Below are 27,387 nucleotides of genomic sequence, written 5' to 3' on the forward strand. Positions count from 1 at the left end.
TTGCACATTGTGCCTGCCTTGCTGAGCTGAAAGCAAGAGAGGAATTCTGGTGAAAGCAGGCTCAGGACAGGTCCTGCCAGCTCTGCCTGGTCAGGGGGAAGGAATATATCTGGTGCAGGACCTTAGGCATCAGTGAGATGAATATTCAGTGTTACCTAACGGGATAACTCAGAGCAAGCATCCTGTTTATATTTGGTGGTGGTGAGATGTTGATGAGATCAGGGAGTTGAAGGAGCTGTAAATGGGCTACACATGGGAGTCTTTCCCTTCTTGGTTTCCAGCTCATTTCAGGCCTGACCTGTAACAGCTCATTGTCGTCCTTGTCTTGGGTGTTAAGCACAGCCTGACTAATACATTGCAATCCTGTCTGTCTTCTTGCTATTTTTGTCTTCCTAGGGCAGGGCACCCTACCTGTAAGCTTCTTGTTGCTCTCCGCCTGCCAGGGCATCCTAGTCCTCCCCACAGCATGCCTCTGCTATTTGAGTGCATCCTCGTGATGCCACAGAGGAGAAAAAAAATAGACACATAGAGAAATTCCAACAGGAGGTACAAAGTGTTTAAGAAAGATAAATCACTACTGTAATTTACACTTCAGGAAAAAATAGCCCACCTGGGTTCTGGGTAGCTGGACATTCTGCATCTGTATTCAAGGGCCTTCCTCATTTGCTTTTAGTCTGCTTTTCTACAAAAACAAGGTGTGTGTATGCGTGTGTGATCACACAGCTGCTTTGTTCCCCTTAAGTTTTGAATCTGGTGAACAAGTTCAGCAAATTTGATGCAGGGGGAGAGGTCTCAGTGATATTGAGTTCTACGTGTTCCATGAAAATAGGCAGCTGGGCAGAGCCCCTGTTAAGGGATAGCCCGGAGTAAGGGCTGTGGTGTTGGCTTGCAGTTTAGTATGTGGTGTTGGAGGAGTGTCTCTGTACAGGAGCTCAGTCCTGAGACCTCTCTCTGTAGGAAACAGCAGAAGTCTTTCTGGGGCCTTTTCTTTTTTGATTTTTTTTTTTCACTTGGTGAGACTTGAAAATAAAAATAACGCTTTTCATCTTCAAAGAGCTTTAGAAACATCAGCTAATTAATCCTTTCCTCGTCTAGTGTGCTGCTTCAAGGAAAAGTGGGAAAGCAGGGATTTTTCTAAAAGTGAGTGAGACAGATCCTCAGAGGACCCATCTCAGTTCTGAAGGGTCTGTGGCTGTTGCTCCACTCCAAAACATGTGGCTCTGTACCATGTTGTTGATTGTTCTTTGTTTCTGTAACAAATAAGTAAACAATGGAATTCAAAGAAACAACCAAGAAGTGTTCTCAAGTACATATGCCCCAGCTTATGGATAAACAATCAACCTGAAAGGCTGTAAATGGGCTTAATTAGGAGGGCAAGAAAATTCCCATCATTAAATTTCAGATTCTTTTTTATGAGCATACATGAGATAGTAACATTTTCTCGCAATAAAGGCATTTCCTCTTCTTGTCTTGATGTCCCTGAGGATCTCACAGGCAGTGTCAAAACCAGAAGCTTTACGTAATCTCCTGGTCGCTCTTGAGGGTTCTCTTCCCTCTTAATCCAGCAAACCACAGATGGGCACAGTGTCAGTCCTGACACTCCTGTGACAAATCAGTGTTGCCTTATGGATTCACTGACATTGTCCCTCTCCACGGGAAGAAGGAAGATCACTATAAACCAGGATCTGCCTTGGTTTCTTCCAGCCTGACTGAAGAAGTCAGCACAGGGGGAATGGATGGAGGGTGTAGGTGGCTTCCACTCTCTTGCATTTAAATGAGCTCTGTGATCCATGTTTTCTGCTGATGGTAATTCTGACTTCTGGTCAGGAGCAACACATGCCTTGTCTGTGTGTGGGATGGGCATCAGTGCAAAAAAGCTTCTGGTGGGTTTTCCCTTGCTTTCAGCCACCAGCCAAGTCTGGCAGAGGTGCCTGGATCACCTCCAGTCTCAGGGATGTGTTGTGGAGCACATTTCACACAGAGTTAACCTTGAAGGGCAGCAGGTGCCATGCTTTTGGTTTTTCTTGGCAGTGTGAAGGAGGACTACACCTCCTTGGTTTTTCTGGATCCTACTTGCCAAGTACTTTGCTGTCAGGATCCTAAGGTGAGCATCTCCAAGCTCAACAGCATCAAAGACACTGCAGAAGCTTTCAATCTAGGTTTCTTTCTCAAGAGAAATTCTGTAGTTAATTTCCTCTTGAGTCTACTCCTACTGGTTTTCCAGGGTGTTTCTTTTTTCATTACCATTCAGTGGGTGTGAATTTCTCTGAGGTCCAAAACAGGACACACATGCAGCTCTGTGTCGTTGTGCTGGCTTTTGTCATGCAATCTTTTTGCTTTTGTCAGCAATTTCTTTTCTATTCCACTTTGCATCAACCCCGAGTTCTCCTGCAGAAATGGTTACAATTAGAAAATAATTATTTTAGAATTGTTAGAACATAAATTAATTGTAGTTTCTGGTGGGACAGGAAAAAAGCAAGAACAGAAAATACTTCTCAGTCAAGCAGAAGTTTTCCCTATTTTATACATATTTACTATTATTCTACAACTGAAGAGCCTGGATCCAGAAATATTGTAGAAGGATGAAGTGGTGATTACAGAATACATGTTCTCAAAGGAAGCTATTTTAAGTTTCCTCAAGAAAAAAAAAAACAAAAAAACAAACAAAAAAAACGCAGAAAACAAAAAAAAAACCAAAACAACTCAGTCTCCCCTGAATCAGGAACGTGTTGCTGTACTTTGAGTAGAAACATATCAGGTTCAATGCAAATTTGTTGTCTTCAAATCATTGTCTTGCACTTCCCTTGCCCATCTCTGCATAACTGAATTTGGCTGCTCATGTTTGTTTGCATCAATATGCAAGAAATGAGTCCAGAGTGGCTCTTGAAGCTGTGGTTGGGTTTGCTGGACTGTAGATAAAAAAACTCCTTTTTTTCCCCTCTTTCTTCTTATATGCTAAGACATTCAGATCGGGCATCAGGAAGTGAGGAGCCTGGCATTGCTGTTTTTAGACAGGCACTGTTCAGAGTAGGATTGCGCTTTAGGAGGTGCTAAGTATGTTCAGCAATATTGGCATTTTGTTTCAGTTGGATGAAGATCCAAGAGAAATCTGAGCCCTTCATGAATGGAAAGAGTCTTCCCTCATATGCCCCTACATTGCTTCTCCCTCTCGCTGGGCAGATGTAAAGAGCTGCATCCCTCCCACCTCAACTGGATATGGAGCTGGTTATTTCCCCTCTCTGGTGAAGGAAAACCAGGAAAGCCCTGCAGCTCCCTCTCCCTGGCCACGCCACCCTGCGGAGATCACAGAAGTTGTACCACTTAATCCTGTCGCTGCTGTAGCATCTTGTGGGGCGGCGACACTGGGCATGAGCAAAATACATAATTAATAAAGCAGCAGTGGTTGGCATTTGCTGCCTGGCGATGGGTGGGATGCGAGGAGAAGCGGCAGGGTAATTATAGATGTGAAAAATGAGGCAGGAGCACGGGGTAACCTTTCTAGGGTAGCTGTCCCGGTGATCGATGGGCCTACATTGTTTTCTCGCTAACCTTTTGGTGAACCTCCCCTTAGAACAACAGGGGAAATGCAGTTATTCCCTTCTCCGTCTTGTTTCTTGGTAAAGCACTCGTGTACCACCTTATTATTGCACCCTAAATATTGCTGTGTGGTGGCAGTAAATCACAGGTGGGCAGTGAGCTGCCCCTCAGGCAGGACCCTTCTGTCCTGCCCCCATCCAGCTGGAGGCTCCTGCCCGATGTGCTGCAGGCACCAGCTCTGTCACAGCCCCAGATAAACCAAAATGACAGCTTTCCACAGCTAAAATGGGTGTTGGGGGAGCTGCAGGGATAGAGCTGGGGAGGAGTGCTGTAAAGGTAACGAAATGTACACTAAGGTTTTCTGATGGAGGGACAGGGAAGCTCCAAGACATTGGGGCAATAAATTCACGGGCTTAGAACTGGATTAAAGTGTCTTTAAAGGGAGGCTTTGGTCCATTTGCATCCCCTGCTGCTTGAGCTCTTACCTGCTCTGTTTTCAGTAATTTTTTAACACAGATCTCATGTGGTGAGCTTTCTGAGAGCTGCAGTCAAGTTTATGAAGCCTGAACTGCTCTGTCAGGAGGAAGGGGGTTTGGTTCAGGCATTTTGGGGGAAAGCATATGATACACACCAGATAAAATTGCAACATGTAAAAAAATGTGAAGAATGCCAGGAAATGTTCTTGAACCCTGCAGTTGACTTAACAGAGGGCTAAATGTTACAGGCAATCACAATCACTGAAGATAGGAATGTATACATAGGACAGCCCCTTCTTTCAAGAAAGGGTGGATCTTTGCCTTCACGTCCTGGGAAATACTGTGGATTGTTGTATTTATTTCTCTGGAATAATTACTGAACTTCCTGTCAGCCAAAAGCATTCCTGATATATGGGGATTTCTTCACCCTTTACAAGGACAGTACCGGCTTACAAAACAGTGAAATTAAAAAATGACATCCGTACTGCAGTGAGATCCAAGGACAAATTAGAAGTTAAAGTTAATCAGATGGGAATCAGGTCAGATTCCCCCTGTGTATAGTGAAAAGTTTCTTTTGTATGATTTTTTTTTTCCTGCAAGATTTGTGTTTCCAAAATTTCTGTCATAGCCTTAGATTTTAACATGCGGAAAATGTTTATGTTTTTTCAGAGGATTGGGATAGCTTTAAGAATTTGTTTTGGCAAGAAAAAAATGAAACAGTAAAAGGAGACATTTGAAGAGTCCTAGAAACAAATATATGACTATGTGTTGACATGTTATGAAGGTGTTGGGAGCGACTCCTTACTTAAAATTGTGTTGAAATTTGCACTTACTATGGATTTAAATTCATCAGCTTCACACTTTAATGATTGAATTTAGGTTCCTGATTTGGTACAGAAATGCGTTAGAGAACAATTGAATTTTCTATGTGGTGGTTTTAAATAAAGAATGAACTTAACTTTGCAGAAGACTTTGTCTTAAAAGTCTCTCCTCTGAAGAGGTGCCTTTCTTCCCACAGGCATCATGGTTCCTTCGGGGCTATTTGCACACTACACTTGCATTGTTGATTGTATCCTGATTTTCTGTCTGGCTCCACTGAGATGTGTGGCATTAATGAAGTCAGAGTTGTTCTTCTGCTACAGCTACAAGGGCCCTCTTCCATCTCTGGACAAGGGAGCAATTGCAGTCTTTGGCCCTAAAATATGGTAGCTGCAGGATCTAGACTCGTAGTGGTCACCCCAGTGCATCAGGGATTGCATTTTGTTCAGGTTTGATTGCAGCTCCTGTCTTAGCAGATGCTGAGCAGCAAGTCCCAGAGCTTTTATTTCCAGGATGATGAGGGATCCCAAATTAGGCTGCAAGCTTTTTAGTGCAAGGACTGTTTTCTTCCATTTTTTTACATCATCTAGTACAGTAGGGCTCTGCTTAACACTTGCAGATGTTAGCCCTAATATAAATGTAATACAAATAAATTGAGTGGGTTTGTGGTTCTGCAATCTGTGCTGTGCCCTGCTGCTTGTACAGGGGGCTGTTGTCACCCATTCCCCTGGCTGTGCTGACTCTAGTAGGGCTTGAGTTAAAAGTGGGAATTTTCAACCCTCTGTAGCAGGAATATCCAACTGGGGCACCTCCGAGGTGTCCCTGCTGTTCCCTGCCACACAGATCTCCATGTGCAGATGAGCAGGCATTCCCAGGCTTTTCCTTAAACTCCTGCCCGGACCAAGCAGGTCCTCAGAGCATAGGCAGGGTGCTGTGACTCACCAGGCAGGGCTTAAAAGTGGGCCTTGGATTTCATGTGCTGTTCCCAGCATGGCTGCTGTCTTGCTGGGTGATACCTACAGGTCATTTTGACCTAAAATTTGCCTTACCTCAGTAATACCCATCTGTTTCAAAAGAGCCTTCAAATCCATGTATTATTATTATTATTGTTGTTGTTGTTGTTCCCTGCTACAATAAGTAGGAGTCGTGGTCTGACAGATACAGCGCACTGTTCACAAGGATCCCGCTTCTTTTCTTGGCTTTGCTGGGCTCTCACTGTATGATCTTGGGCGAACTGCTCCACCAATCTGTTCCCCTGTCACCACACATTGTCTTAGATCATCAATTCTCTGGAGCAGACACAGTCCCTTAGCACGTTTTAGCATCTAGCATTGTGAGGCTCCAGGCTCTGCTGAAATACAAATAGTTGCAGCTAATAATAATAATAATATTAAATCTGTGTGGCTCTTCAGAGATAAGTAAAGGGCAATGCTCCTTTCTCCAAGGAGCAGGCAGGATAAGTACTTTGTTTTTGTCTTTGTCATCTTCTAATTATAAAAAAAGAAGGCAGCCAGTAGACATGATTAAAAAAAGGAAAAAATAAAAGAAGGCTGCAGTAATTTGATATTTTTAGCCTCAGACCTGCTACTTGTTCTGTGAAGCCAATCTTAGGATCATGGCCTGAGTCTGGTTCGTATCCATGTTTGCCAGGGATAGAAATCTTTTGGAGCCTTATATTGACAGTTGGCTCAGTATTCAGGCTAATCCTATAAAACCACCATGCAGCTTGGTGCAACTTTCAGTATTTGCTGTGAACAAAAGTGTCAGGAGCGTTGCAGATCAGACATGAGAAGCTTCGCTTGGCCAATACGAGGCAAGGCTCTGGGCTGGGACGATAAGGGCTTGGGATGGAACTGAGCGTGGCAGAACGGCTGGAGAGAGGAGAAGTCAACTTTCGTTTGTTTCTGTGTGCTGTGGGATTTTTTCAATTATTATTTCATTTCCAAAGAAATGCAACAGCAACAACAAAAGGTCCTAAATATTCAGCAGTGAAAACAATAGATTTGAAAAGGAAAACAAAAAGTTAGAGCCAGCTCTGGCATTGGTGGACACTTGGCTCTGAGGGAAGCGAGAACAGCTTGGATTTGCATAAATTGCATACTGCGGGTCAGAAAGCAGAGTCAGAATTATGCTTTCATTGCAGTGGCATGAATGGGAGCACATAATTGGCATTCTTCCCCTCTTGATCAGATGCCTCCTTCAGGGGATTTCTGCACCCAATACGTTGAGGCTCATCCATTCACTGCCTGGCATGGATAGGGCTTTTGTTTTCAAATTATGCTTTTTCTATTCTCTGATTTCTTCCATAACCTGGGAAAGCCCCAGCCCTCCCCCCTGCGTGGCCCTTTGTTTGGGAGAACCACCAGAGGTCAGGCTGTGCTGAATGTGGCTGTTGTTGCATCACCCCCTGTGCGTGTTTTTGTGCTTCTGGCTCAGCGTGGAGCTCTCGACCCCCGGGGGGATGGTCCTGGTGCTCCCTTTTGGGCACCTCCTCTCAAGTTTATGGAGTCCTGCATTTCTGAGCATGCAGAGGTGAATATGGTTGTGGTCAGTCCCGTGGGGCTTCCTCCAGGGATGTACAAAGAGGCTTGGCTGGGACAAGCTCATCAGGCTCTTGGTCATATCCAGGGCCTGGCTCTCTTTCCTATTATTGGGGCTTATTAGCATTTTTTTTTTGCCTTTTGTGATTTCCAGCTCAATCACAGCAAGGACTTGCTAGGAGATTCAGGTTCAGCAAAACACGAGTGCATGTTTAACCTGAGCTGCAGCCAGGCCCTTGCCAGGATTCGGGCATGCTTTTGCTTCAGATGATGCACTTGGTACATGCTTCCAGCAAGTAAATGTGGTGCTGCTAGAAACTCACAGAATCACTAGGTCCATCCAGACCCTGGCAGCCACATGGAAGCCCTTCCAGTGGGATGTCAAGTTCTGGTTATCTCCCCTGTGTGGTTCCTTCTCAGCGCTGCTCACCCAGGGTTTCCTGTCTCACCCTGAATGCATGGTTGCAGTTTTCTTCTCCACAGAGCCACTGGCCAGACCAGGTGCCTCGTGTCCCTTTGTTCTGTCCTTTCCTGGGACCATGCCCACCCTGCTGCTGATCTCAGATCTGTTCAGCAAAGAGCAAACAGCAACTAACAGGTATTGATGACTGAGGCCTGCTTCTTCATTTATTCACAGACAAATGTTTTAACCTGTCAGTGTTAAGAAATCATATTGATTGCAGAGATTTTGTTTTATTCCTTAGGTCTGTTAGTCAAAAGGGCAATTCCTCCTCTAATGTCTTCCTGCCATAGGCTCGGTTCCACTGTACCTTGTCCAGAAAATATTTTATTTTCAAGGCTCAGGGAAAATGATCTTTGTAAAATATAAACTATGGGAGTTTTCGTTCCCCTCTGGCTTGAGGAGGAGGAGAGTAGCTGGTAGAGAGTGGATGAGAAAGGCTTTATCTGCTATATTTTGGTTACTGCACTTTGAGTGATGGGTTTAATAATTGATAGAGCAATTTAGCAATGATCCATAATCCTGAAAGAAGCCTACGCTCCCCTCCCTTTCTGTCTCCCTCCCTTTCTCCTCCCCTTCGAGACTGACAGGCTGCTCTCAGTGGTTTTGTCTGCAAAATTTCATCCCTTGGTTTCTGTAAACAGCCTGACATGGGAGAGGGAGGGAAAAAAAGGCAAGTGTTTCTAAATCTTTTGTCTTGTTTCCACAAACAGCTGCACTGCTTTCTCCAGCTCTGAGCTTCAGTCATTTGTTTGCTCACATGCTCTTGCTGAAGGGAGCAGGAGGTTTTCTTTAAGGCCCTAACCTAAATGAAGTGTGTATGTACAATGTAGATAGGAGAGCAGAGAGGTGCAGAGCTCCCAGCAGGGACCCCTCCCTCCCTGTTTAAACCCAGGCTTTGTTCATGGCTGAATCCAGCTTTCTTAATCCCAAGAAAGGTGCGTAGGGATGGCAAGTGCTTGATATGTAAGTGTGGTTTACTTGAAACTCTTCCAGGATTAACCTATGGAAATTGCTTTTTCTAAGAGCCTCGTGGGTGGTGGCAAGTGAGCAGGGGGATCCTGTTGGGGTGCCTGATATGCCTCTTTGTGACTCCGCATTTTTCAAACTGGATGCAAACCCACAGCAGCATAGGGTTGTGCACGCAGGTGCAGGGTGTGCACCCCCTTCCCGGGGATGGGGGGCTCCTGTGTGGGATGTCCACAGTAAGTGTGGGAAGAGAGGAGAAGATGAAGCAGGAAAAGGAGTCAGACATAGTGAGCAGGAGAGAAAAAGAGACAAGGTTATAGGTACTGAGTGTGTGCTGAGGCAGAGGGAGGAGAGGGAGGAGGTGCAGCCTGGCAGAAAGCCAGCTGTAAGCAAAGTCAAGTGAGATGTATTAAATTATGTTTTTCCATATGTATTACATAGATGCCAGATTGACAACAAGTTGTAATTAAGCATGACATAAAGTCAGCTATGCACAGCTGTATTATTCCTTAAAATTACAAGGGGTAAGCTCCCTTGGGGCACAGCAGAGTTTATGGATGTTCCACCATGGGAGGTCTCTAGGACAGGCTAGCTGAATGCTTGCCAGGAGCGACACAGGCATTGCTGGGATGACCAGGACTGGGGCAGGGAGGGAGTGGGTGACTTCCCTGAGGTTCAGGATAGCCCTGTCTGCCTCTGACACCATCCTCTGGAGTATTTGCACCCTTCTCAGTCAGCACCCCAGTGGAGCATGAGCAGTGGCCAGGGGTGGGTAGTCTAGTCTGCTTCTATGAGTTTGCTATTAAATACCCTTAGCTAGCAATGAGAGGCTCACAAGGCTTGGGAGAAATTGTTGAGTAACTGGCTCTCTGTTTTTAAAAGACACAACTTTGTGCATGTACATTTGATTAAAATACCTGGGGACCTGCACCTGTACCCCAAGAAACAGTCCCAGCTGTGTAGGATTTCCGCTGTGTGTTGCAGGATCTTGGTGACCTTCCTATTGAGAAATATATGATTACTGGATGTTATAGAGTTAGAGAAGTTCAGGGTACAGGAGGCCCTGGGAGGTTATTTAGTCCTACCTGGTGGTTAAGGTAGAGTCTGCCATGAGATCAAGATCAGGACTTCATTTTGCTGGGTTTCAAAAGCCTCCAAGGTTAGCAACTGCAGGGTCCCTCAGGGCAGCCTGTGCTGGTGGTTCATTTATCTGCACGGTGGAGGTGTTTTCCCCATTCCATCCCCAGAGGGATCCTGTCTTGTTTCTGTTTGCCTGTCATCTCTGCCTTCTGCTGCCCACCTGAGGGAAGAGCCTGGCACCATTTGCTCCATGTGGCAAAGGAGGAGGAGCAGGTTGCTGTCATGGACACCATGAGGTTGTTCCAGTTCACCATCCCACTGGGATCCCCATGCCATGCGTGGTGTCCAGATGTGGCTGGAGGTGGGTTACCACACTCCTTGGGTGGCTGGCCCTGTTTCAGGGATGCTGTTGGTCCTGCTGCTGCCAGGGTCTTCCTTTCTAGCACCACCAAGGTGCTCATGGCCATTCCAGCTGAGCAGTTCCCCACTGTCACCAGGGGCCAGACCTGGCATTTCTCCTGGCTGTATTTCAGAAGGTCCCTATCAAGCCATGCCCCCTGCCTGTCCACATCCCTCTGGGTGACAGCCCTGCCCTCATGTACATGGCAAGGTATGTCCAGTGTGGCATCACCCACAAACTGGGTGGGAACTCCCTCTGCCTCCTCCTCAGGTCAGGGATAAAGATGTTAAATGAGACCAGTCTGGGAGAAACCCCTGCAGTGCCTCACTGGAGGTTACCAGCCTCCAGTTTATATTTATGTCCTGTAACATAAACCATCACTGAGGGCTGAGTGGATCCAGCTTCCAGTCTTTTGAGCTGATTCAGATATTTTTTGAAGTGTTGCAGACTAATCTTGAGGGATGGACAAGAGCAATGTGAGCAGTGCACTGTTGGAGCTCCCTTCTAGTGGTGGTTGTACATGTGGCCTGGCAGCACTGGAAATGGCTCTGGTTACACCCACAGTCCTTACACCCAGAAACCAGGTGTGCCTGTGTTTGACCTGTGAAATACAGAGCCTGCTAGGAGCCCTGATGTGGCACTGTCCTTCTTTATCACTCAAACCAATAGATCCTTGTGAATAAACAGTGTACTGTGGCATTCCTCTGTGGTCCTTTCCCTCCCTCAGGAATAACCCTGTGCTGACTGGCCTCTCTGTGGTTGGAACTTTATGCTGGAATCTGAAAGGCTTAGTGTGCCTGCATATACTGGGATGAGTCTTGTCTACCAGGGCTGTCCCTTGCTCAGGGGTGCAGGAGAAATGCAGAAATCCAGCAATGAGGGTGAGCCCAGCGTTTCCCTGCTGGGTGACACGAGTGGGGCCCAGAGCTGCTCTCCTGTCCACTGCATGGGATGGGGAGTGAGCAAGCAGGAGCTGTTGGTGCTTGTAGGTGTGTCATGCTCTGGCCCTGGTGGCTGCCTTTATCACAGACACTAAAGTCTGCAGATGCCCAGCCCTGGGGCAGAGGATGGCCTTAGTCTGGGGGTCATCCATGTTTGATGTCTGCATCCCTTCCAGGTGTCTGTGTGAGTGGAGAGGTTGAGGGGTGAGGGAGACAGCAACTGTAATATTTTACTTCCAGAATATAAGCCTGTCTCCTTTTACATCCCTTCACTTAAGAAATTATTTGGAGTCCGAGAAGTGAGGAACAAAAAAAAAGGTTCTCTGTGCATTCCATCTCTATTACCTAAGAGTTAAAGGTACTCTGCATTCTACAGTACATGGCAATAAAAGGTGGACACCTCCACAAAATACAAGAGTTAAGTGAGCAGGAATGAGAAAGACTCCATAAAGATGCCAAAGAAAGGGTTCATCTGAGAGGAGGATAGAGCTCCATCACTTGAATGAAAACCCCTTTGTAAGACACACAAAGGATTCAGTTCCTTGTCCTCACGAGAGGTATCTTGGTGCATGGGCGAGCAGGAGCTCTGAGTGGGGTGAAGCCCTGGGTGTGCAGCTGGTCAGTGCATCCCTGCTTGGGCAGAGGAGCTCAGCTCCTGCCTCTCTGTCTCTGTCCAGGGCTTCCTGAGTGGACATGTGAAAGCTGCTGCTTCCCGGAGTTCAGGCTTTAGCGAGTGAGACAGGAGCTGTGTGTTCAGCTCAGAGACATCTTCACTGGGAGATGTCTCTGAGCTGAACTGTCTGCACTGTCTTCAGCTGCCCCCAACCTTCTTTTGGGAGCAGGAGCACTCTCTGCTCAAGGCGCCAGCAAGTATCAAGCTTTGAGTTATATTTTCATCTGAGGTGTATACTTTTCCATGAAGGACTCAGCTGAGACTATCACGCTTGGCCATGGGATCCTACCAGAGGTGGTAAATTATCCCTGAGGAGGGCAGTTTGCAGGGAAGTTTTAAAATTCAGAAAGAGCCCAGCTCTCTGAATCTGAGTCTGTGGAAATGAATTTTTTTGGCATCTGTTTTTAATGTCCTGTGATGTGTGGGTGAAAAAGCCAGCAAGCTAGACTGGTAATTAATTTTCCTGACAGAAACACCAGACAATGAAATTACCCTGCCACAAAGCAGGGTTGCTAAAGTAAATACTCCGCCAGCAGCAGGCCTGAGAGCAGGACGGGGTCGTGTGTGAGGTGCAAGCAAATGATGAGGTGGCACTGCTGCCTCTGGGGCCCTGCAGGTGCTGCCAGCACGGGGACCCTGCTGCCCAGGGCACCAGCACCAGAGCTCTGTGGCGTACACAGGCACATTCAACTGGGCTCCAAAGGATGGGGGACTGACTGGACTCACTGCTGAGCCGAGGAGCAGGTCACCCTTTGCTGTCCAGGCAAGTGATTTGGTTGGAAATGGGTAGGGCTGTGGGAAGTGGGGATGGGATGGCTGCTTTTGTCCTGGAGATAGAGGCTCTTGGCAGGGCTCTTCAGTCTTTCCCAGGCTGGTGGCAAGTGGTTTCTAAAGCTTTGGTCTATGCTGGTGAGATTTGTGTGAGCTGTAGAACCGGTTGTGCCTGTGCATGCAGAAGGGGGAGTGCCTTTTCTTGGGAGTCATCGAGGGCAGCAGCTCATGGGAGAGGAAGGACAGGAGGGCAAATTTTTTTCTGTTTTCCTTCTGTGTGTCTTGTACTGGAGGCAGGAGTTCCTGTGCCAGGAGTGCTGCAGATGTGCAGCCAAGAAATGGGCGGAGAGCAGGAACTGGGGATGTTCCTGCATGTATTGGGGTGTTTTGGCAGCTGGCTCTACTGTGTGCTGTCAGACAAGATCCCTCACCACAATCGAAAGGTTTGGTGAGTCTGTGTTTAAAAAACCTGTATTGTTGGTACAGAAAATACTTCTCTGTGCAGTCATGGAGAGATCTGCTGAAGATTTCAGCGCTCTTTGGGAGGATCTGCTGCCATGTGAATCGTCCTTCCGATTTATGATTGCAATACTTGGATGTGCACATTGTCACAGGGCATTTTCCCTTGTTACACAGTGTTAGCAGCTGCAGAAATCCCACACAAGAACTGTTTAAGACATGGAAACTGTTTTCTTTCCCTTTGGGAAAGAGAATTACACCATTTTGATTGCTGAGCTAATTCTGAGTGCTTTTAGGAAAACAAGGGTCAGTTGTGGAGTGGACTGCATGCGCATTTTAGGACCAGAGTTATTTAATGTATTCATTATCTGTAAAAAGTTCTGGACCAGTAGCGCAGTGTTTGAGCATGCAGACACCACGTACTGTCTTAGGTTAGGCTGCAGAAAAGAGCAAGGAGCATTTAAAGGACTTGATCTAGATTACAGAAAACATTATGCTGGATCAGTGCAGTACCAAAAGGCAGTAAACATTGGAAGATAGAATTATGGAGAAATAGTGCATTTTTTATGTCCTAAATTAACTGCAGCTTCTCTGGAGAAAGGACTGTGTGTCTCAGAGGATCTCCCAGATAAAACATCTGCTGAAATGCCTCGTGTCACTCCAAAAGCAAACAAAATATTAAGCTTAGGGAAGACTGGAACACGAAAGCATTCTGCAAATAGTGTAAAATAAGTCTGGGGAATATCCTTGTGTTTAACTCTTTCTAGGTCTGTTCAGCCTGTCTCCAAGCAGTCATGTCAGGAAGAGGAGTTGCAGGGTCAGGCAGTGGAAGTGGATTGAAACATCCATGGGATGGTACACTGAGAAGGCAGAAGCTGCTGCACACATGGGAGAGCAGGGCAAAGATATAAAACCAGCTTGTGATAAAGGACAGGTGATTCAGTCATTTCCATCTTCACCTCTAAACCAATCTATGTGAACACAAAGTGAGAGGTGATGAATTTAAACCTGATGAAGGAAAATCAAGCTCTAAACAACTGAGCTAAGATGCTGTTGAAAGCAGAAGGTTGCCTGTGGAACTCTGTGCCATAACATGTGATGGAAGTCAAGATCTCACCTTGTCTTAAAAAACTGACATGCTTATGCTAAGAAAGAGAGGAGTTGCATGTTAGATACCATGTGCAGAAGGATATATGCATCCATAACTGAGTATGAAGAACAATATCCACTGCAGTGGAGATTCAAAGCTATTCTGTCAGTGGACAGGTTATTTCGTTACAGAGCTCAGAGCATCCTGCCCCAAAATGCTTGGCATTGGCCATTTCAAGCAGGCAGAGCACTGCTCCTGGTGACTGCAGCTCCCTCTTTCCCACAGCAAACAGGGGGTATCTGCTGGCTGAAAATCTGGAATCCTGTGTCGTTTCCACTACCTGTTGTGCTTGAGGTGTCTTAATGACTATTTAATTAAGTTAACAAGACCTTTTTGTCTCAGGGCCACTCCCTCTCCGTGGAAAAATCACGGGGAAAAATCCTCAGCAAGGGGTGGCTGTGGTGTGTGTAAGGTACTATATCACCTAGATATAGTCTCTTCTCATAGGCATTCTCACATTGTTGGAATTCATGGAATGAGTGATGTTCTGTTTAGTTGCACTCTTTGTGTTTAAATAATGTGGACATAGATTTGTGCTTTTCTTCCCAGTAGTGAAGATGGAAAACTTCTGTGTGTAAAAAAGAAATTCTCCTCTTACTACTCCAGAAAGTGGGGCTTTCAGGTAAACCCACTTGACAGCCAAAGACTCAGGAGAAAAAAAAATTATGAGATTTTGGAACCTCAAATTCTAGGTTATCCCTTCTTGCAGGGGTCTGAAGGTGTTGGCAGCCTAAGTGTGGGGAGAGAGGAGGGGAAGTGTGTGCTGCATATGACAGCAGTGCAAGTGTTTTTTATGCACAGGGAGTTTTCCACACAAAATCATGTCGGGAATATCCCTGTAGTCCACCCCTCCACTTGAGTTAGTGGGAGGGATCTGAAGTTGAGGCGATTTGTGGCTGAGCTCTCATTAGTGACCAGGGACATTTCCTTCACAATGTGGAAGGCAGGCAGGGAGAGGCAGATGGCTTTGAATGCAGGATTTACATAGTAATGAGATTCAGGTCACCATAGCTGTCTTTTTCTCTCTGCATTTTGTCTAGGTGTCGGGTAGTGTGTAGGGATGACAGGGATGACAGAATAGGGAGGAAAGGAGGAAAATTAACCCCTTGTTCATGAGGAGAGGTTGCTGTTAGAATAAAAAGTTTGCCACAGTGGGCTAAAGAGCAGTAGGGTATGACAGTGGCATGCACAGATGAAGCTAGAAGGGGTGAAGATTTTTAAAGTTTCTGACTTGTTTTTTGTGGGAATGGCACAAAGAATTCTAACTTTAAAATCCGAGAATTTCCTGTAATTTTTACATTCTGCGTTTCTGGTTTAAGAAGTGGTTTGGGACTTTTATCATTACAAGTCCCCCCAAAACTGGGAGAGTTTGTGGACTGAAGACAGGGCATGGATTCTTGCTACAGAGTCTTTGCTTCTTTGGAAAAAAACCCACCATTTTGCTTGGTTTCTTGGCTAAAGACTTGTCTTGACATGACTATGTAATGGTGTGATTAAAACATAATATTTTCCACTGCAATTGGTAATCCTTAGTATGATCTCACTAGTGTCAGATCTTATCCTGATGACAAATGGGGAACTGGGAACCATGGGTCCTATTTCGAGCTTTGCTTGGTGGCACTTGATTTGCTCAATAGCCAACCCCAGGCATTTCCAAAATATGCATAAGGGCCTGAGAAATCCCAAGGCTATATTTAAAATGATGAAAGTTTTAAATCAGTGAGTGTTTATTTTATCTGTCTTCTGCTTTTTCTTTCTTTATAGTTAGAGGAGTATGGGCGAGTAAGTTATTCTTCCCGCTGTACATGCCATGACACCAGAAGCTGGGGCTTTAGAAGCATTGCAGGAACAGGAGAGAAACTTTAGGAGATCCTTGTATAAATAGGAACTGTGTCATATAGCTGCATGTGGACATCTAGGCAGAGGTGGGATAAATAAGGAAGGTGTTTTAGGTGTATAAGGTTTTCAGTATTTGGAAAATATTTTTGGTTCTTTCACACAGAAGTTTTTGAAACGCAGAACGTTTGGGGCACATAGGTCAGGATTCATCTTGTCTCACTTTGGCCACTGGAATTGAGCAAGTTCATCTAACCTCATCCTACAGTCCTTTTCAGCATCAGTGGGGAAGGATTCCAACCACCCCAAGGCAGTGGGACAGATTCCCCCTGGAAGGGGAGGGAGCAGAGGTGCTTTGGTGGCATCTCCTGGAGCCAGCAATAAATGCATAGCCAGAGAGCTGCTGCATTTTGGCTGTTTGGGCTGAAAGGGAAAAGGAAATCTAATCAGGTACCTGGGACAGATTGGGAAAGGAAGGCTTCTTGGCTACTTCCTCCTGATGAAAAGGCTTAGGTCTAATAGATCTAATTACATTATTTCTTTGTTTTATTGTTACAGCCATTTGTTTAAAAAGTCAGTAATCCTTTTATACCAGTCCTGTAATGATTATTTAATGTCTGGCTGTTTGTGAGCCCACGGAGCTGTGTGAACAGAGGATGCTTCACTGCAGGGGATCTGCACAGTTCTCCACAGGACAGCGAGCTGGGTCTGAGAGCCTCGAGTGGGGGCCTTGATTGGGTGCCTTCATATTCCCACTTGCTGGATGAAAGCAGTGCTAGTTCCCTTCTTTACAAAATGCTGCCAGATGTAAGGCTGTCTCTTGGCTCTGTATGGCCACAGTACTCTTCTGTAAGGCTAAATATTCACCGACTGATGTTTGGTTAGCAGGCACTGTGCCAGTGACCAGTGAGTCCCTCAGCTCTGTCACAGCAGTGACACTTGTTGGTGGCAGCTCTGTGAGTGTCACGATGGGCACCAGCTGCAAAACCCCAGCTGAGCATCTCTGCTCCCCTTGCTGATGTTTCTTGACCTCTTTCTTTGCAGAGCCCCTGAAATCATCCTCGGTTTACCCTTTTGTGAAGCAATCGATATGTGGTCATTGGGATGTGTCATTGCAGAGCTGTTCTTGGGCTGGCCCTTGTACCCAGGAGCTTCAGAGTATGATCAGGTGGGTGTGAATTGGCCCTGGGTGCTGGTAAGTGCACGCATCTTTTTCCCTTCTCTTGTTAGAGGGAGCAGATGCCAGCTTTTTCACTTTGGCTAATGATGGATCTGTGTTTTTTGCTCTCCAAAGTCAACATTGTCATTATGCACCTGGGTGTTTGTTCCAGGTAACCAGTGTGCAGCTTGGTACGCTGCCTTTTAAGACCTGGCTGCCTGAGTGAAATCTCAATCAAGAGTCAATGCTGCCATTGACTGGAGAGCTCTGTGCATGTCCCTCCTCACTGAGCAGAGCAGGCGCCCGTTCTCTGCTGTAACAGCAAGTGCAGCATAAAGCCTTATTTGTTAGAAGAAACTGCATGAACTCAGCTGCATTTCATAACCCCTTTTATGAGAGTGCATATTAAAAGCAATGACAAGAAGGAGAATGTTGGCGTTGATGTAGGTTTCCAGTTAATATAAGCTGTCGTCCCTTTTCTCCCTATAGGCTTTCATGCCCTTTTTGTAGTCCTAAAACCGATAATGCAGCGGCAGCTAGAGCCAGGGCTGTAGAATACTTTGCATTCCCATAGTATTCAGGCTGATCTTAGCTGTCTGAAAATGCAGCCTGAAAAGGGTCTTTTTTCTTTCAGGAAATAAATTTTTTAAAAAGGGGGAAAAAAAAGGCAGGAAAATAAATAAGATTTTCACATACTGAAATGTTTTCTTGACTTTTGTTTTGAAACCAGTATTTTTTTAATCAGAGCTCTAAAGGTAAAATTTGGCAGGGGAAATAACTTGCAGCAAAGAGCAGGGCTATTAGTGACTCTAAAGGAAATCAAATGTAGCTGAGAAACTTACAAGCATTCGAAAATCACATACCAAGCATGAAAAGTAGATTTCTTTCTCTTCCCTGTTGCCCCCCAAAAGCCATAAAACACACAGCTGGAAAAGAAATCACCATACCTTACTGGCCAGCTTAACTGCCCAGCACAAAGCTTCCTCTGGTAAAGTGTGACCAGGCTCCTGGGGAGCTGGGGAAGGGGTAGAGGCTGATCCTGGCTGGGATTGGCAGGATCCAGGTGCCTCTGAGGTGTGTGAGCTCTGATGGACCCGAGGAGCTACAGAGCTGAGCAAGCCATGCACAGTGAACCAGGGCCTGAGTGCTTGGAAGTGATTGAAAGCACGGCTGCTTTTTGTGCTTTTATGTATTTAATGGTTTTATCCTTCTCTGTTTCTTCTCTCAAAAACCCTTTCTATTCTTCCCTAGCGTTTTCAAGAGCAGGTGACTGGTTTTAGTAGTTTTGCAGAGTTTGCAGCAATTTTTGCAGAATGAAGCCATGCAGAAGACAGGAGATGTCAAAGTTAAGGTTTTGTGTGGCACCTCAGGCATGTGTGACATTGGTCTTTAATTGTGTAATCACAGACTCTTTCTCCTTTATAAATAAATAAAAGTTTTTTCCAGAGATCCTGGAAAAAGAAATAGAGTATCTTTTAGCTGTGTGGGTGCCAATGAGGTCATGCTTGTGGATGCAACCCAAATAACATCATGTAGTCAGTAGAGACAAGTACTTTCCATACCATGAGGGTGTCAGTTGGTTTGAGCGTATATTTCACCTTAGTTCAAAGGCAGTCGCTTCATAATCCTCTGCTTGGAACTTCAGGCTGCTCCTAAGACAGGCTGTGTGCTCAGGTGGGAGAAAAATGGCAGAAGTTAGAGAGCAAATATCAAATTGCTGAAATGACTTCCTGGAGAGGAGAGGGTGCAGAGTGTTGAGACATCCCATTGAAATCACTGTGTGGGTCCTTCTCTTTGAACTTTAAAAATTTAGGAACTTTCCTCTTTTCATCCTTAGGCCTTGTGGGAGTGCACTCTAAGGGTGAGTTTTCAGTGATGTATGTGATAAATGGAGGGAATTCCATTCAGAAATACTCTTCCTCTCATTCCTTGCACTGAGTTTTTTAGGGTGAAGTTTCTCTACATTGCTACATCTTTTTTTGTCTGTTCTGTTGGTTCAAAATGCCTCCTGAGCTCCTTCAAGGAAGACTCCCAGAGATCTCCACAGGATGAACGGTGACCTCTCGTCCTTCTCTTGCAGATTCGCTACATCTCACAGACGCAGGGCTTACCAGCAGAGTACTTGTTAAGTGCAGGGACAAAGACAACGAGGTTTTTCAACAGGGATACAGACTCACCGTATCCCTTGTGGAGGCTGAAGGTAGGTAGACATTCCCTTGCTTCTTTTACCTTGCAGTTGTTGGTTGGAAGTGAGGGGACACTCAGGTCACCTCAGAGCCTAAGTTTCTGCTTTTTGCAGTGCAGCATGCACAGAGGAGTGGGTACTGCCCAAGGTAAAACTGGCATCCCCAAAATTTGGAGCCTATAATACACCTGTTTGACATTGTAGGAAATTTAAGTCCAGAGTTGACCTGGAAATCTCCAAGTAGTCAATGATTTGGTGTGTAGTGGGCAGACTTTGCTCTGATATCTAACTCATTGTGGGGGGGAAAAATGGCAAGCATTTTAATTCTACAGTCAAAACCTCCTGGAAAGCAGGTGAGCCCTGAGTGTCCTGTGCCAGTGGGTTTGGCTGCATGCTGTCCCCAAGGAGAGAGGCCAGTGGGCATCTGGCTGGGATGGGATGCTGTACCTCAACCCCAGGGTGGATGTAAGAGACCCACCATAGTTGGGAGGACCCTCAGAAGTGAAACAGAAGAGATAAATCAACTTGTGACATAAAAGATGTCCCATAACCATGGTGGAGATGGTGTAAATGGTGTCTGGTCAGGCAAGAGAGGCATGATGGTCCCTGATGAGGACAGGATGAGGTGGGAAGTGGCACATAATGTGCAGCTGGTTGCAGGGCAGTGTTGGTCAATGCCTGTGTCCTGTTTTGAGCAGACGCCAGATGATCATGAGGCAGAGACGGGGATTAAGTCAAAGGAGGCAAGAAAGTATATTTTCAACTGTTTGGATGATATGGCACAGGTAAGAGCATTGGTGAGTAACCAGCAAGACTGTTCACATGCTTTCCAGCAACACTAACAAAAGGAATTATGGAAGTTCTCTGTGTATCCTATTTTGGGGCCAGCTCTTGAAAAATACCAGGATTATGCCTACCAAATGCGCTGTTACGTGCTGCTTTGTAGGAGTGACTGCACACAGGGGTATGTGTGTTGTAGTAAAGCAAGCCTTGGAAAGTGGCTAAGGCACATCTGAGTGCTGAAATCCTGCATTTTTTTTGTCTCTCCAGTGCTCTTCTTTATGACCACTGGCAAATCACTTGCTTTCTCTGTGCTTTAATATTTCAATTTGTTAAAGGGTGACAGTGGAAATATTCACCATGGCCACAGAAGAGTATGCTTGCTGTAAAACGTGGCTGGCAGGGGGACAAATGGGAGGTACTAATTCCCTGTGTCAGTTCCATGTCGTTGTGAGAGCAAATCCCAGCATAACCACCCCTGTGACAGGAGTTTGTAATGACAAACCAGTGTGCTAAACTGGCCCAACACTAGCACCAAACTGGAGTTTGTGCGAGCAAGGTCTAGACATCGTAGCAAGTAAAATGTGTAAGCATGCAGGAAGGGAGGACTGGAATCTGAGGAGACTGGACAATTAATGAAATAATATAACAAGTCTTTTTCTCATAAACCTACTGACAATTTTAATGTGGTTTATATATATTTTTTTGCTCATAGGACACATAGATAAGTATGTGATGGCACAGTATATGATAAATACTGTGATTATCAGAGCTTGCCTGCTACCACATGGATGGAAGCTGTTCATCCTCAGTGGAGGGTGACTAAGTGTTTCATTAGCCACTGACCCAGGCGAGCTGAACCCTTAGGAGTCTGTCTGGAGCTGTGACATGCACCAGCCAGATGAGTGGCCACCACGGAGCCTGGCGTGGTGTAGGAGCATCGAGGGGTAGGACGGACGGAGACGAGAGATCTCTGCAGCCAGGTCATGGAACTTGCTGTTTATTGCAGAGGGCCTGGGTGCCAGGGCCCTGCTTGGAGCTGCCAGCCACAGCTCAGAGCAGGCCCGAGAGAGGAGAGGGGGAGAGAGAGTTAGAGGGAAACAGCGTAAGAGGGGCAAGAGAGCAAAAGCATAAGAGAGTAAAAGTGGTAAGAGCACGAAGTTCCTGTTACAATACAATAGATCTTCTGTGTTGAATATTCTGATTTTCACTAACTAATCTAGTACAATATACAAATCCTATAGCATTTACATACAGCCTATAAGAATCACATTACCATAGTATGTTACATTTTAAACCCTAAAAACTCCTCTTTGGACCCCTTCTGCAAAGCTAGTAGGGTCTGCTCTGACCCTTGGACCTGTCTGCAAGCAGAGAGTCTTGTTTCATCAAAAGGGGATTACCTTCAGTCCAGCCACACCATTGTTTTCCAGCTGTTCAGTAACTAAGGTATCTCAGAGCTTGCTTTCATTTCAATCTCACTTATAGTTTCCATATTCTCAAAATCTTTTGCCAGACAATCAAATTTATAAGGCTTTCTTGTTTCATCTTTCCCAACAGCGTGGCTCTTCAGCAGGCGCTCCTTTGGACAGGGAGGCTCTCAGGGTGTGTGCTCCAAGGAGGAGTGAACACATTTTGCTGGAGACCTGACCATCTGCTCTTCCCCTTCCGCACTCACTGCTGTCCCTTCTCCTTCAGGTGAACATGACAACGGATTTGGAGGGCAGCGACATGTTGGTGGAGAAGGCAGACCGGCGGGAGTTCATAGATCTGCTGAAGAAGATGCTGACGATAGACGCGGATAAGAGGATAACCCCCATTGAAACTCTGAGCCACCCTTTTGTCACCATGACACACTTGCTCGACTTCCCTCACAGCACACAGTATGTGGCTTTTGTTCCTCTCGGGTTTTGAATGGAGGGGTGAAAAGGAGAGCTGGTTGTGGTGGAGACCAAATGTATCTGAGGGGTTTTGTTAAGGTGTTTAATCCCTAAGTTTTAATCTTTTCCTGCTTAGAAGAAAAAGATGATTGCCAACTCAAGGTTGCAAGAATTGTGTTGTAGGTGCTTGGCATTTAAAACGCTGCAGTGTGTGCTACATTAATTATGTAAATATTCAGTAATTACATATTTTTGCATTAAAATGCAGGAGAAATTATGCAATTAGTGCTGAAAGTATCAGTCTATTTCAAAGTAATATAGTCCTGATTGTTACTGGAGTAATCAACCTTATCTGCAGTGGGGAGCCGACCCTTCCTCCCAGAACCTTCCCATCGTGCCAGGAGTCAGCTTGGGGCTGTTTGCTTTCTAAGGGAAGAGCTGATCTGCAGCAGGCTGTTTTACAGGGATAAGCACCAGGATGAGGAGTTCAAATTTCAGCTTGGTTGTTGTCCGCCTGTGTCACCTTAAATACCACATTCTGACCTCATCTGACACGTGTAGAATGAGGACGGGCTCCACTGATGGAGATGAGAAGTCACATCTTCAAGCCTGACTGCACTTCTCCTAAGGCTGCACCACAGAGCACAGCAGCCTGAAATGCAGGATACCTGTCCTCAGCCCACTGCCCATGTCCAGTTCACTCAGGGACAGGCTTCTCAGGTGTAAGTGGAGAAGGCAGACACATAGTGGGAGTTTTACAAAGCATTCAGGACACTTGGCTTTGAACGTCCTGCTTTACAGCACTTAGCAGATCCAGGTGCTTTCACAGGCTGTCCCTTCCCCTTGACAGGAGAACAATTATTGGCACAGTGCTGTACTTTCATTGGGTGCTATTTGCATGAGTGTTTTAAAGGCTGTCAGGAGCTCAGGTGCAAAATTAAAGGGGGCTGCTTGAAGAGTTGCAGAGCAGCAGGTAACTGTGTCAGCTCCCCTGCCTGTATGGGTGGCTGCAGTATTTTGAGTTTGTTTAAGGTAGCTTTCCCTCTTTGAAGGAGTTGTAGCTGCCTTTTTGTTACATTTATCACAAGATAAGAGCATCTGCTTACCAGAAGGTAGTGGGTGCACGATCTGTGTAGACCCAGACTTAGCCTGCACAGCCATCTTTGAGCATTGTTACCTATAAATAGATAGCAAGTGATAAATGAAAACAGGATGGGACATGATTGTGCTAAACAGGAAAGAAGTAAAGTTTCATATAAAAAAAATTCATTAATAAAATATGCCAGCAAAAATACTGAGTGAGCATCATAGACAAAAGTCTTTTAATTTGCAACAGTCCTTCTGACTGTGCAACAGCTGATTGTGTAAGATAGGAGAGATTCGTGAGCTAATGCATTGCCGTCAGAAAGCTTTCCACTAACGCAACAGTCTATAACCACATCTTCATTTTTGAAGTGCTCACTTGTGGCTCAGGCAAAGCCCCAGAAAGATTGAAAATATCATTGGGGCCAACAGCAGTGAGAATTTTAGCCAAATAAAGAATTCAGCATCACGTCTCTGAATACCAAGTGTGTGCCAGCTGGGTGTGTAACCCCACAAGCCCCTCCACGCTGGAAACAGTGACTGGCAAAGGGAGCAATAAGCTGTAACCAGCATGGCAAGTGGATGGAGCTTTTGTCTGTGATTACTTGTGCTTTGGAGAATAGAAACTTCAAAGCCTTGAAAGATGCAGGGAGCTATAATCACTCTTGGAAATAAATTGGGCAGCAGAAAAAGTGAGAATATATGGGAGCTGTAGCTTCTGGAAGGAATCTCTGCTGTGGCACGTTTCAGAGAGGCTGCAAGTTCAAGCAGTGCAAGAGGGGCTGTTCTGCTTTCTTACAAGCAGACAGCAAAGGGAGCCTAGCTTCCCATTTCACATATTTAACTTCCTGGCTCTTAAATTGCTGAGTTCTCCTCAGACTTTGTCTGTTTTGCTTTGTCCCTGCTGGTTTTTTCTCCCACCTTTTTTTAAAGTAAAGCCAGAGAACTTGCTGTTGAATTTGTAGAGCTTACGTCTTGTTAGATTAAACCATTTGGTGACATACACTATTCAGCATGTACAGAACCCATACTCCTTCCAGGGCTTTCTTCTTTGTGGAGGGAGAATCATATTCACACTTGACTGAAAAGAAGTGATCCAATAGCCTTCTGTATTTATTTGATGAGTGTTTGATTTTGTTGGATATTCTGTGACCAACAGGTATGGTTCTGGAAGTGAATGCACATAATGGGCAGCTGTGCACAGTGTCCTGAGCCTGGCTTGTCTGCAGGTTGTTTATGGCCCAGATCCAGTTACCAAGATATTACTTGTAGGATAAGAGAGGTGACCATTTGAGTAAGAGACAAGACAGGGATAAAAAAATCTAGGTCCTCTTCATCAACCTTAGGGATCATTTAAGGTTGTTCCTTTTGAAGGGACACTGTTTCTTAAAAGTGATGTGAGGATATACCCCCTACCTCCAGCAGTTCAGCTCGTTACAAAACAGTCAGCATACAGCTGATTTTCACTGCTTGGAATTCCTCTTTCCTCATGTTGGGATAATGGAAATAAAATGAATGCCTTTATACTTTCTGAGGTTGTGTTTCAGACTCTGAGGTCACATTTGTAAAAACAGTTATAGTGGAAGAATTGTGGAAAACCTGTATTGGTTTTCAGATATCAAAAGTGAGATTGTACTAAAAAATACAGTGTTGCCCAGGTTGACTGTGTTGCTGGTTCTTAACCTCTGTATGCTTTGGTATTCTAATTAATGAAATATGGACAGTTTAATAATCTACCAGATGCCTGCTGTGCTCTAGCAGTGTAGAGAGCATTTAATCTCCTTTACTGGGGCACAAAATAGGATACTTCTCAAAATTTCCATTGCTATATCAATAACATTTAAGGGAAAGTCAGTGTAGAGGAAGAAGCTGTAATCATTCCCCCAGAGATCCAGTTCTCAGTGTGAGATAACCTCAGAACCAGATTCCCTCAGGGCATTGAGGAATTTGCTTTGGAATAACTTTTTGATATTAATTGTCCCATTGACTGCAAGAGGAGATGTCATGCTGCAAGATAAGCATCTGCACAGGCGTTTAGCCAGACAGGGGCAATGTTTTAGCTGCTTAGCTGGACTCAGCTCTTGGTGAACACCTATTTAAAAGGAACAAGGATGACTTTTTTAGGGCATCTCAGTGATCAAGAACAGTACAATTCTTCCTTGCAAAAGGCACGTAAAACTATCTTTATGCTTACACTGAAGCAAAAAGCATGAGTTTTCTTTTCCTCTCAGGCTCCATCATCATGGGAAAAAAAAGTTTCTTTCTTTCTAGCACTCAGTCTCTTTCAGTCTTTTAATATAGCCACTATGTATTTCTTGCCCTGTCCCCTAAAGAGCAACCAGTTTGCTTACTTTTGTCGCCTGTATTGCAGTGCAGAGACCCGTGGGAGCACCCCAGAGTCCCAGGGCAGCTGCTCTCATCTTGGCCTTCTTCAGTGCAGTGTTGCTCTGACTCTCACCGGTTGAGAGAGACCTGCATAAAATAGCAAAGGGCTTTAAGAGCCTAGAAAGTGCTAAGCCTGCCGTGGAGACCTATTGCAGGGCCACTGTGATGAACTGTAACCTGTGTGAGTCGCTTGGTTGATTTTTCTGTGCCTTCCTTGCCCCCCTTTCCCCGCGCAGTGTCAAGTCCTGCTTCCAGAACATGGAGATTTGCAAGCGGCGGGTGAATATGTACGACACGGTGAACCAGAGCAAGACACCATTCATCACCCACGTGGCCCCAAGTACATCGACCAACCTGACCATGACTTTTAACAACCAGCTCAACACAGTGCACAACCAGGTGAGGACATCAATCACAAGCAGCCAGTGCTTGAAACATTTATGTCAGGAGGGCCTAGAAGATGAAAAGCAAAGTAACATCCCATTTAACATGCCTGCCAAGAGATGGTGCCTTTCTACTCTCCTTCCTCTGCTCTTGTCCTCATTCTCTTTTCTTCAGGCAAGCAGTAATCTTGTGACATTTTGTGTGACGGTGAAATGTTGCCCTCGTTGTTTATGTTGTTGTTGGGGTGATAAATCCTGCTTACTTGGGAGGTTGCTATGGGGAAAAGCTCATTAGTCCCTTAATGCAGCGAGCAGTACTTCAGTCCCTGGGTCAGGCAGAAGTATTTGTGATCTTACAGCTCGTCTTCAAATTGGCATTGAAGTAAAATGAATTAAAACCCTCTGTAACAGACACAGCACTGTAACTGATCAACAGGAAAGAAGAGTTTAGTGATAATATGCATTCTTATCTCTCATTGCTTTTACTCCAGGGGCCGCAGTTGATGTGGGGACCATGTTCATGTGCCCCCACTGTGAACACATTGCACTCCAGTTTGGTGGGCTCTGGCTTTATAATCATGCTTTGTATTAGTCTTATTTGCCCCAGTGTTGGGGGTGCTGCATTAACAGATTTTATGTGGCTAGGTTGTTTGCTGTGGTACTGTATCACAGTGAAGGGAAACTCCAGGGAGAGCACTCTAGGAGACTGAAGCTCATGAAGTAGCTGCTGCTTTGAAGCCTTTTGGGAACATGCTGCTCAAGATTCACTCTAGAGATTGCAGGTGGCATTATGGAAATGGTGTTTGGAAAGGAAGGGAGCTAAAGGAGTCTGTGTAGATGTGCAGGATGCTCCTGTGTCAGTGAGAAAACCAGACTTCTTGACTCAGGTCTTGATACGTGTGATCACAGAAGGTCTTTTGAAACGATTCAGGCAGGCACAGACAGAGGTAGGTCATGACTTGGTGTGCGAAGATACTAGTTACAAACACCAGTTCCTTTTCTAGGCTGTTTCTGAGATGCTGACTAAAGAAATGCATGCTATGTGCTCTCCTAGGCCCCAACTGCAGGGCAGAGACACTGCTTGTACCACAGTTACTTGTAGGAAAGGCAGACTTGCTTTCATTTTCTCTCATTTCACTTGATACTAAGATCAGCTGTTGGCTGAGGAGATCCATGGTCATTTCTGAATTCTCCTAAGGGGTGTGTGTGCTGAGCAGAACCAGTATGCCCAATGTTCCTAGAATTGGCAGAAATATTTCCAGGAAGGGTGTTTTAATTTGAACAAGGTCTAAGCCTTTCACAATTCTCTTCAACATACCACTTGTCTTGGCTTTCTTTTGTTTCCTACCTCCGCAAAATATCTGGGGATTGCCTCCTTCCAGTTATGGCTTCTGAGATTCCAAGTTTGGGAGCTGCTGTGG

The 27,387-nt window shown here is 45.4% G+C and overlaps 1 protein-coding gene across 2 annotated transcripts in view; it reads left to right on the plus strand.

Annotated features, from left to right (window-relative positions):
* Positions 1-27,387, plus strand: part of HIPK2 (homeodomain interacting protein kinase 2) — a 127,400-nt gene that overhangs the window by 74,799 nt on the left and 25,214 nt on the right. For both annotated transcript variants that reach the window (XM_030961069.1, XM_030961070.1), the window contains exons 3-7: positions 17,156-17,279; positions 19,351-19,470; positions 20,154-20,240; positions 21,934-22,118; positions 25,820-25,982. In XM_030961069.1, coding sequence (XP_030816929.1) covers positions 17,156-17,279; positions 19,351-19,470; positions 20,154-20,240; positions 21,934-22,118; positions 25,820-25,982 — 679 coding nt within the window. The remainder of the gene's footprint in view (positions 1-17,155; positions 17,280-19,350; positions 19,471-20,153; positions 20,241-21,933; positions 22,119-25,819; positions 25,983-27,387) is intronic.

Source organism: Camarhynchus parvulus, chromosome 1A, assembly GCF_901933205.1.
Source record: "Camarhynchus parvulus chromosome 1A, STF_HiC, whole genome shotgun sequence".
In the NCBI taxonomy this organism is placed as follows: Eukaryota; Metazoa; Chordata; class Aves; order Passeriformes; family Thraupidae; genus Camarhynchus; species Camarhynchus parvulus.